This window comes from Pavona decussata, unplaced genomic scaffold (assembly GCF_977016875.1).
Source record: "Pavona decussata unplaced genomic scaffold, jaPavDecu1.1 SCAFFOLD_137, whole genome shotgun sequence".
NCBI lineage: Eukaryota > Metazoa > Cnidaria > Anthozoa > Scleractinia > Agariciidae > Pavona > Pavona decussata.
In genome coordinates this window covers 2,536,526-2,547,927 of record NW_028145550.1, presented here as the reverse complement: position 1 = coordinate 2,547,927, position 11,402 = coordinate 2,536,526, and the positions used below count along the sequence as shown (strand labels likewise).

The following is an 11,402-nucleotide window of genomic DNA, read 5'->3' as shown; positions in this document are numbered from 1 at the left end:
CAAAGCGATTCCAGTGTGTTCAAGTTCCACTGTTTTTATGAGCGGTAACGACTCAAATGTGACAAAGTTTCAAAGCCACTTCCAAGACGATAATAATTGTAGGTTTGGGCCATAACAGAAGTGACAGAACCTTCTTCACGTTGGTACTGGCTCATTACATGGGCAATAAACGAAAACGATTCAACACTAGGTCACAGATGTTCTACAGCGTTTCTTTATTAAACCCTTAGCTGATACATCTGATTACTTCTGAAGGCAACAACTATGAACATAAAAACAAGCACTTCATCATTCTGTGCTCCTTTCAGTTTTTGACTTCGTTGATTGCTTAAGATCGGCGATACCTTAATTGTTTATGACATTACACTAACTTAAATTAAGTTTATGACCTTACTAACTTACATTAACTGAAAGCTATAACCATCAACGCTTGAATGACAATAGTAAAGTCATAACAGTAACTTGAATGTCCCTTAAACTACTGATAAAACTATCAACACAGAGAAAAGCTTTTGTTGGAGTAACAAAAACAATACTTTGACTCAATGTTAAATCTAGCTTGGACGCTAAACGGACGTTTATAAGTTCGTATACCATGCGTACACATCAACACATGTAACACCAGAGTTGTCACTTTCTCCACAGTCTGCAAAGTCCTGCCCATACCATATCTGCAGCTCCTGGCCTTGCGATAAGGTCACTGCGTTGGGAAACACCAGTTCAGGAGAATTCCGTTCAGTCCCTTCAAGGGTGTAGTAATGTTTCTTGCCACAAATGTGTGTTGGGAATGACTGCAAGTCTTCAGCGGGAGGCAGGAGGGCGTCTCTGTTAGTATCTGTTATGATTGTCATCAGGTCGTTAATCGTGTAATAATTATTATTCACGCAGCCCCAGTACGAATCACGACCGCCTCTGTTGCAGTATATCGACCCCGATTTGTGAACTAGCTTCATGGCCTTGATGCGTCCAGTCCTTGGGATGCTGAAGGAGCCATAACTATCATCTCGAGCACCGAAGCAAATAGGACATGTGTTGAGTTTCTGCCAGGGATCTAAAATTGTAAAGAATTAAAATTTTGTTATTACAAAACCAAGTTCCACGCCACATGCTTTTTTCACACAAGCGGTGAAACGACTTTCGCTTACATTCGTTGCCAAGGTGCAAAAATCAAATTGAAGAGAAATACGTGAGTTATTTCCAGCAGTGGCCAACTGGCCATAGTAGTACTAGTAGTAGCAGCAGTAGTAGAAGTGGTAGTGGTGGTGGTGGTGGTGGTGGTGGTAGTGGTAGTGGTAGTGGTAGTGGTAGTGGTAGTGGTAGTGGTAGTGGTAGTGGTAGTGGTAGTGGTAGTGGTAGTGGTAGTGGTAGTGGTAGTGGTAGTGGTAGTAGTAGTAGTAGTAGTAGTAGTAGTAGTGGTAGTGGTAGTGGTAGTGGTAGTCATGAGGAGCCGCGTAGAGGTGTTAAAATTAATAAGGTTGAGTGACGGTTGCTATGATCGAATTCCTGTTCGAAAGCAGCAATCTATCAACAGTATAGTGAAGAATCTATTTCAGTCGCGTGTATTGTCTAGATCGAGCTTGCCGCAAAGCAATGTAGTCTTTGTGACTAGAAAGCTTGGCTTCTGTGGAAACGCACAGTTAACTGGAAACGAAAACTCCTCCTATCTGTCAAGAAGCCTGACTACACATCGACCGTCGGAAACGGAAAAATGACAATTTTTACCAAAGGTTTTCGTTTTCCCGCCAATCTAATTGGCGCGCTAAATGGTCCTAAATCGACGAACCATAACATCAATGATTTGTTCGCCCATCGTCTCTACGATGCAAATTTAGAGTTAGTTTTTCGGCAAGCTAATTTTCTACATCATTTTCCAATAATTGAATGATAAATAAAGTCAATCGTCATCCTCCATTCATCTGCAAAGGTAAGTGCGATTTTTATGTTTACGTTATATATTTTATCAGTACTCGCGATTTCATGATTTGGGAAAAGTGCGACGGCGTCGATTTCCAGCTTCCATTTTCTACGTGTGTAGGAACTCTTAGAATCATAGTCAACACAAAATGTAGTTTTAAAATGCCTATTATGATGATATTGTTGCGGTACCGTGTTAGTATTTCAGACGGTAAGACCAAAATAGATACTGGCAATCAATGTTCAGCACGCTGAGTACGACAAAAGTGTCCAAAACTACCGGCTAAATATTCACGGTTTTATTATGTAAAGGTGAAAGACATAGTTAGGTCACAGTTGTTCTCTCGGGTGTGTCGCCTGAGAACAAAAAGCAATCGGGTGCGTCGCCTTTGCTTCGTGTGCTTACTCCGATAATAATATTAGAAATTTCTTCACAGAGATATTTTGAACTCGGCCATTCTTATCTCGGGTGAGTCGCCTGATAAGGACGAGCAATCGGGTGTGTCGCCCTTGCTTTGCCATGTTTAATACTCGCTGCACATCGACGATAACTTAATTAACCGGAAATATTCGACTGCACGCAGTGAGAGGGGTATAGAATGGTCCTTGAAAAATCATGGGTCTCGGCAAATTTTCGGCGGGTCTTGAAATCTCGGCGTCTCAAACTGGAGTCTCGGAATCTCGAGCTCGTAAAAAATAAAACGGTTCTCAGAATCTCGCATTTTGAAATTTGAATCTCGGAGTCTCGCAAACCAAGCGAAAATTAAGTCTGAATTAACCGTCCTAAACTGACAACAAACAATAATCTTCAAAAACGGCTCAACATCGCAATCGCTTCTGCAGCTTCTGTGAAACATTCAACCTTGGATAAATTCTGCTCGTAAATTGCTGTACTATGCTTTTTGGCAGTGTTAGTAAAAAACACTTTTTGCATCGCGACGTCTCGGGCTCGGATTTAGAAAAAGCAGTGAAGTCTCGGTCTCGGAGTTTAAATGAAGGTCTCGGCGTCTCGGCGGGTCTCGGATTTTACCATTCTATACCCAGTGAGTGAATGTTGATTGCTGTAAACTTTTTACAACGCACTGGGGCTCGTATAGCCTCCCACGCAGTCGTTTTTAGGGGACTCGTATTACCTCCTCCCCACAAACGCCTGCTTACCCAAGCGCCACATTCCTTTCCCATTGTTTTACTCCCCAAGCACCCTAGCCAATCACCATCGAGGCATTGTCCAATAATATCAAATCAAATTCCTGGTTACAACGGCCGCTTCCGTTCCCGCGAGCTTTGTACAGTCTCTGGTACAGTCTTAAGACATGCGGGAGTTAAGTTAGAATGTGCATATATTTTTTCACTTCAGGAATGGCTGGTTACGGCTGAAACGCCAAAACAAATATCGAGTGTGAATAAAAGCGCTTCTTGTGCGACATTTTGACACCGTTATTAAACTGCTGGGAGAGTCAAAATCTTCGGGAAAGTGTAGTCGATCTTCCCCGCCTGATCGAGTTGACAGTCGATGAAGATATCACCTCTTACGCTACTCTACGTTACTCTGGAACAGATTTGTTCGTTTGGACGAAGTGCTTCGAGAGACTAACTCGATTCAAGGGAAGATCTGCAGTATTTATCAGTCCATTGAAGACTATTAAACGAAGAGTTAAACGACAAAGAGCCGATCAACTTGTGGTCCTTGCGGAAAATGTCAGCTGATGTCGTACATGCCCCCGAACAAATTGCAATAATAAAGCAAGTTTCAACTGCAAAATCTTTAAAGTTTACCGACATATCGGGTAATATTTCGGTTTCCTCCACACCGACAAGGTCGACAAGATTGAAGGCAAAGGAATAAATATTAAAGCGACTTTGCGTAACCATTCGGCAAATTGACGAAAATATCGCTATTTCCCGTCACGAATTCTAATTCTTTGATTGCAGTCCGTTGATAGACATTTAAACTAGAAATTTTGAACGTAGGGCACACAATACTCAAAGCTCACATAAGCTCGATAAAGTTCTGTCTCTGCCGTGATGTTTTTACTGTTCGAGACCGCCAGAGGCGTTCTGAGGTCAAGGTCAACCTTCCAGATTTTAGAAGGTTCGCTGTGATTGGCTTAGCGGCGGAAAGGAATGTGGCGCTTGGGTAAGCAGGCGTTTGTGGGGAGGAGGTAATTCGAGTCCCCTAAAAACGACTGCGTGGGAGGCTAGGGCTCGTATTGCATCGAAAATATGGTTTTAAACTGTCAACAGCACTCCCGTAAACACTAGACGTCCTGTAGTGATCGAGGAAAAATTTGGATGGCAAAATCGGTTGCTAAGGCATGCGGCTCGCCATGTAGTGGTAGTGGTAGTGGTAGTGGTAGTGGTAGTGGTAGTGGTAGTGGTAGTGGTAGTGGTAGTGGTAGTGGTAGTGGTAGTGGTAGTGGTAATGGTAGTGGTGGTGGTGGTGGTGGTGGTGGTGGTGGTAGTGGTAGTGGTAGTGGTAGTGGTAGTGGTAGTAGTAGTAGTAGTAGTAGTAGTAGTAGTTGCAGTAGTTAACAAGATCTGCTTTACTTACCGCACCCGCAATCCTTTAAGCATGTCTCCCTTTCTTCTTCTAGGCTCGGTATAGTTCCCTCATCATATTCCTTGGCAGAGGAGACTGCAAACAATTGTTGAAGTAAAACTGTGAAAAATACCTGGAAACTGATTCGCTTCTTATGGAAACATGCTTAGCCTTCATGTATTTCATTCTTCGTGTGGACGGAAATTTAACTCATGAGTTCAAACAACGTCATTGGGAAGGACATATTTGTCAAAAGAATTGCGATTTGGGTTTGAAATTAATTTTTCGCATCAACACCCCTCGACTTCTAAATCGTTAGATAGCAATCTATGACCAGGCTCAGAAACTACCAGGGCAAAAAAGCTGAGTTTTATCGACACTTTAATTAATGTACCATCTCACGGTGATTTCTGTTGTCCTGTGGTTTTGATTTCCAATTCTTTTACTGCACGTATACCCACTACCCTCTAATTCTTTGGTGTTCTATAACTTCAGCCGTAAGCCGCCCTCAGTTTGAATTTTTGCACATTTCCAATTCGAAAAGCTGCCCATTGTAGACTTCAAAGAAACGATGGGTGAGTGATTCCAGTATGCCAGGCCACGATGGAGACGAGCTCGTGAGATGAGTGCATGGCTGACTTCCATCTTTGGAAGTTACCCGTGCAAATTAATTCGACCAAATTCCTGCTCGGAGTTCTTTTGCTAATGTAGACAAGAAATTTTGCTACATTTTTTGACGACGAATCGCTTCCGCAAAAAGCTGACATGCTGACAGGTTTCTTTTTCCCTTGTCATATCTAGAAAGTGAGAGGACCCTGGGAACGAGATTGTTGTGCATGAAAAACATTGGAAAAGTAAATTCGCAATTCGCAAATCAAATCCATTGTCAGTCGTTAATTTACTATAAGTGGTCTTTTGTTTTCTATATTTTCATCACTTTTACTTTTTGGTCATATATGGCGGCTGAAGCCTAGACAATGTTCTTTCACTTTATGTGGTCATAACAAACACAAAATACCATTTCTATTATCTATTCAACGCTGTGATTGAATGACAAGATGGCATGAAAACGATCGCTCACCCGGCTTTTTCTTTGGAGTGGATTTTCAAACTGGCTCTCGTTCAGCAGCTATTGACTTGGAGGAAAACAGGGGTTAAATGAAGAAGTCAAAATCAAACACAGGACAACAGAGCAGGCTGTTAGACAATATGCTTTTATTCAAGTGTTCATACTTTCATTTCGCAATTTCTTAAGTTGTGTACATGCTCTGCGAGGGTCTGTCTTCTTTTCTGCTGTCCACAATTCAAATTTAAGTTCCGCATCAGTTCATATTCATTAATTCATCCTCCACGGGTATATGACCAACTCCAATTGAATTCCTACAGCACTGCACCGGTATCGCAGAGGAATAGAATAGAAAACTGCTCAAATGATTGACAAAGAACCTTTTCTCTGACATAAAATTTCTCTTCGAGCACAAGGAAGAAATTTCTAGGAGTGACTTCTCCGAGGAAGAACAAACCATAATAATTAAGTGTTTTTTATTTCTCTTAGATGCACAGGACAAACTTAAAAAAATTGGCCAATGTCTTTTAAGTTGCAATCCGTTCCCATCTAAGCCATCCGTAGCCACAAATAATCAATACTAATTTCTGTGCACTGGTAGCACAATTGTAAAACTAAACCATTAATTTGATGTTTCCATCGCAAAAAAAATGTTTTTTTGCTATTAAAAGTTACACGTAATTTAAATATGTGACATTACTTCTTCAAGTTAAGTAAATACTCTGCGAGGGTCTTTCTTCAATTTAATTTGTCGGTCAGTCAATTCAAAAATATTTTTCCTAAGTTCACATCCATTTATTCATCCTCCAAGTGTATAGTACAAGTTCCCAATATGACCAGATCCGGGTTAGTGCTGATAGAGTACTGCACCGGCATCGCAGAGGAATAGAATCACGAGTCTGAATGTTTTCAGGCTTCCTGTTCGTATTTGCCTAAGTTGGGTTAAGACTCTGCTAGGGTGTTTCTTCTATTTATTCAGTCACCTGCAGTTCAAATATATGTTTGCATATGTTTCATATAATTTTCATTGTGCCATGTTTACAATTCTGATCCGCAACCTACTTCCAATTATTTTCTCGGGTACTTTTCGTGGGCGCAATTAATTTTGGCAGTATTCGATGAAACCAAGAAAAGAGCAAAAATTGCGATAGCGAGTCGGACGAAATTCGGTTTTACAGTCTAAAACAAAAACACTTATTCAAACAGCTTAGTGTACCTTACCACAATACATATCTGTGTCATGGCATTGTGTTCCACGTAAAGCAAATAAAATTTGTTTTAAAAAGAGGTATCGTGTGATTTACAGAATAAAATACATCGGATACTTTAAGATAAATTCACCAACAGAAAGTTAATAGTTTTTTCTTTTTCATCGCTTCTGTAATTTTTTTTTTTCAGTTGGAGTAGTTATCGCTATCTCAGTTGAATGATTATTGAGAAATTTATATTGATCATTATATATTGTTCTATATGTTTTCAATAAACGGTGCTATAGCATGTGAAAACTACCATACCATACCGTAACTTTTATTTAGACAAGATGGGTTTTAAAGCAATAGCCGGTAGCTATTCTAATACTAAACAAACGCTAATACAATACACTAATTAAACTACTAATAATATAATACTGATCAGTAACACCTTGCATAAAATTTCCGTTTCTGTGGACTAATTTTCCTGAGCTTTATTTTTGCGATCTCTTGACAATACGCGAAAATATAAATAAGGGAAACTGAAACCCACATGGCAATAAAAAGCATTGTAAATATTTCTAAATATTTTTCAGAAGGCAATCAAGATCTTTTTATTTGCGAAAGCTTTATAGATCTACGTTTTATTTTTATAGACATTTTATTTCTACATTTTTCTATAGCTAGCCAATTTTAATCTTTGTTTTTAGCTTTTGATCATTGTTATCCGAAATTAACATTTTTACATTGATAATTGCGCAATGTAAATAATTTATTATTAATATTAATTAATATTCATTACCAGTTTTGTCTTCTGCCTCAATCATCAGCGGCAACAAAATAAGGCAAAGAATGAACACTGTTTCCTTGATAGCCATCTTCGATACTACTAGCAAAAACAGACACAAAAAAACGCAAATGTTTAGTTTTTTTTTAATTTTCACGACTACCTTACTGTGTTTTATCCTACCCTCGTTTTCATCATTAACGTATTTTATTTTCTTCCACACGGTAAATGAACCACGATTATCGCCCGAAATTAAACATTTCGGGAAATAAAGAAATCAAGCAAAGTTGTGGTTGCCATTTTGTTAAAAGTCTCCATCAAGCAATTGCTCGCGATATATGATATAGACATACTGCCTTACTATCGCAGTTCCTGATAGAAGAACTTCTTGCGCCGAAAGTTTTAATTTTGGTCCAAATTTATCATACGTACCTTGGATATCGTAGTCAAAGGGTAACGATGATTGCGAACTTGATTCGTCTGGTATGAATCTTCAAAATCTACCAAAGATGAATACGCAGCTAATTATCTTCAACCGTTGGTCTAATTCATATCTGGACTTCACAGTTGTCCTACATAGTTGTCCTTTAGTTTTTTTCTAGTACTTTAGTTCCTTAGCCATATACGTGTTAAGTTTCATTTGCTTTTAGTCACTGACACAGTCCAAGTTCTTTCAACAGAAGTCGAAAACCGACCTTCCGATTACTATAGTTTGGATGTGTACCTCTAAGCCAAAGAAGACTAGTGGCAGCTAGACCATTAAACTAGTTTCATTTGACAAACATCCTGCATTCTGCTAGGATTTAAATGGCGATAAGTGCCATTTGCGCAATTCATATCTTATTCTCAACCTACCTGGACGAAGGCTGCCGTTGCAAGTTCCTAAAGAAAATCTCCTTCCCTTGAAGAGGCCGGGGGATTTCTTATGAAATGGGTGTGGTGAATGTAGCTTTGCCATTGGCTGATGCTGACGTTACGAATGGGCCATTGGCCATCAGCAAGGCAAACCCTAAGTGACAGCTTTTAGAAGATTGACAAGCCCAGAAATATCACTAAAAATTCCCCCACAAAGAGAGGTCTTTGTTATTCCCATACAGTCCCCTCGCAATGTTATTGAGTTTCTAAAGCAACTCTCTTGTCAAGGTTGGTATGTTGATTTAAGTACTAATTCTGCGTCCTACACAAAGAATGTTTGATTAGTACGCAGCCCACATTTGTAAATAAATCTAATCGGTGTCAAATGTTTACAGGTTTCAAACATGCGTTGAGCATATGTAAAATTTGATACTTGGGCAATTTGGCCACATATCGCCATCCCGGGCCTTGTGTGTTCGTTTGAAACAAACATGTTGCCAAAGGCAATTTTAGCAGGGTGCTTTACTTCCTATCTCATTCCTATTCCTATTTCTTCACATACGCACGTTCATGCGTCCACAAGATGGCATGTGTAAATAAGAAACACGTGCATGAAAAGAAGTCTACATTTCATTGACTTTGAACGAATTTAAAGAAGCAAACTCTCATTGACAATTTGATATGAAACGTTCTTGCTCAAACCACACCATTGTGGCTTGTTTGTAACCAGCCAATAATAACCTTTATTTTTTTTTTTCTACAGAGCGCATTGAGATAACTTTGTAACCAATCGTAAGTAAAACCAGTTTTACGCGAACTACTTTGTTGTCCCTATGCTATAAAATAAGTGGTTTATAATTTACTAAATGCACGGTACAGTTGGAGGAGCCCAATTTCGGTTAGTTGTAAATCATTAAGTGATGGAAACCCGAGTTTGTCTGATTTGCACACGTCATCTTATGGACGCACAGCTGTGCGTATGTTAAGAAATGTACCAAGATGAAGCCAATAGGAATTAAATAGAGATGCACGTACTCTATGTTAAAAAAAGGGAAAATGATAATCGCCGAGTACACTTGAAAGAATAAAAGTGATGAATAATTTGAACTATAAGACTCTAATATTATAATATCAGCCTTCCCTTTGATAGACGTCCAAGTAAACGTCTACGGAGATGTATGAGCAAACTACTGTTTTATATTAAAAAAAAAATGCACTGCGGCACCAGACCAGCAAGTTCAGCTACCCTTAACGCACCAGGTTAATGGTAAATAAGGCCCAGTCCAGTTTCAGTCGACACGCCAAATTCAACGTCGTATGCAAGAGCACGTTACGACGACACGTTAAGATATATTTCTTAATCAAAGGTCTGTGCAACTACCGTTGTCTCAACCAAGTAAATATTTATCATAAAGTAACATTGCACCAAGGAAAGGAAGTGGAGAAGAAATTGCACAAGCCCTACGTCAAGTTGTTTCCGCACCTTAAGTTGAGTACATGCGATAAAGTAAAGTATGTTTCGTTTATGCATAATTTTGAAACTTGTCTAGAAAAAGACATTCATGACAACTCTAGGGGGCTAAAAGCTCCTGATTTAGCATTGTTATGACAAGGCGCGGGAGGCAATTGAAAGCTGTCTGAACTTACTTGTTGAAGAAGGGTATTATGTTGCAAAGAACACTTTGCGTGAGAACTTTGGCAAACCTCACATCATAGCGAAAGCACATATCAAGAAACTAGAGAACCTACCTCCTCTAAAGCAAGCAGATGGACAAAGCCTACTGGAATTTGCCAGGCATTTGGATGTTGCTGAAAGACCCCTTACGGGCATGGGACCTGAGTATGTGAGTGATTTAAAGCATACAAACACTTTGCGAGAACTAAACAGGAAGCTTTTATTGTTTATGAGGGTTAAGTGGACTGCGTGTGCGGGTAGGATTATCGAGTCTGGCCAGAGGCCCAGATTTGTGGACTTTCTTCAGTTCTTGAAACAAAGAGCAACACTGGTGAACAATGAGTTTGGAGAAGACCTTAATTGTGGTCCATCAGAGGACAAAGAAAAAAGCAAGGGCAGAGATGGTCGAACTCGTCCTCCATACAAGTTTGCAACAATGGCCGCAGGTGCACGCAATGATCGAAGCTCTCAACTCAAAGGCTCGACAGGAGCGAATGGTAAGAGGCAATGTTGTTCTGTTTGTTCCAATCAGCATGGTGTTTGGAAGTGTGGAACATTTAAAGGTTTACCCTATCAGGACAAGTTGAAGGTTGTTCAGGAACACAGCCTTTGTATTGTGTCTCAATGGTGGCCACTATGCGAGAACATGCCCTAGCACAAATTTCAAATGCCAGAAAGAAGGATGCAATAAGGAGCACAACGCACTGTTACACCCTCCACCCTCCGAACCTGATGGTGGTGGTGCCAGCCAGAATCAGCTTAATCGAGAAGGCCCAAGTTTGAACACAACCGATGGTTCAAATTCTGAGACAAGGAATCAAGATGGAGGTACTGTAACTTCTGCAACTGGGGCCGGCGAGCGAGTTTGCTTACGTGTTGTTCCCCTCAAAGTTCAAGTTAAAGGAAGTGATCTACCACCAGTCGAGACATATGCTTCGTTAGACCGCGGATCAGAAGTAACTCTTTGTCATGAACCCTAGCAGAAGAAACTTGGAGTAAGTGGTCCAAGGCTTAACTTTACATTATCAGGGATGACAGGGTCCACAAGGATGGATAGTCAATTGCTAAACATTGTTGTGACATCAATGGATGAAACTGTGTCCGTGGAGCTGCCAAATGTTAGAACAGTGAAACAAATGCCAATCTCAAGTGACCTTCTTGCCTAGAAAGGAGACTTAAACAGATGGTCTCACTTGTGCGATATTGAATTACAAGAATTAGAAGTTGGAGAAGTTATGTTGGTGACTGGTCACAAGGAGAAACCAAATTTGTTCTTACCTCTTGAGTACAAGGCAAGAGGAGAAGATGAACCAGTAGCAGTCAGATATAGTTTAGGATGGACTGTAATAGGTCCTGTTGGTGGTCAGAAGGATGAT

At 40.1% G+C, this 11,402-nt stretch overlaps 1 protein-coding gene across 1 annotated transcript; it reads right to left on the bottom strand.

The window, feature by feature from the left end:
* Positions 1–204: 204 nt before the first annotated feature.
* On the bottom strand, positions 205–7,981 carry LOC146467315 (uncharacterized). The gene is made up of 4 exons (XM_085126069.1): positions 7,929–7,981; positions 7,512–7,598; positions 4,466–4,549; positions 205–1,051 (listed from the first exon to the last, which is right to left on the bottom strand). The coding sequence occupies exons 2-4, from the start codon at positions 7,585–7,587 to the stop codon at positions 579–581; spliced, it is 633 nt and encodes a 210-aa protein (XP_084982195.1). The 5' UTR covers positions 7,588–7,598; positions 7,929–7,981; the 3' UTR covers positions 205–578.
* Between the last annotated feature and the right edge of the window lie 3,421 nt (positions 7,982–11,402).

Bases quoted from the DNA above. Each gene is read 5' to 3' on its own strand.
- LOC146467315 (XM_085126069.1), bottom strand. From the start codon at position 7,587: ATGGCTATCAAGGAAACAGTGTTCATTCTTTGCCTTATTTTGTTGCCG. The intron at 4,550-7,511 runs GTAATGAATATT...AATTGTTTGCAG, and splicing joins TGAGGCAGAAGACAAAACTG to TCTCCTCTGCCAAGGAATAT. The intron at 1,052-4,465 runs GTAAGTAAAGCA...TTACAATTTTAG, and splicing joins CTTAAAGGATTGCGGGTGCG to ATCCCTGGCAGAAACTCAAC.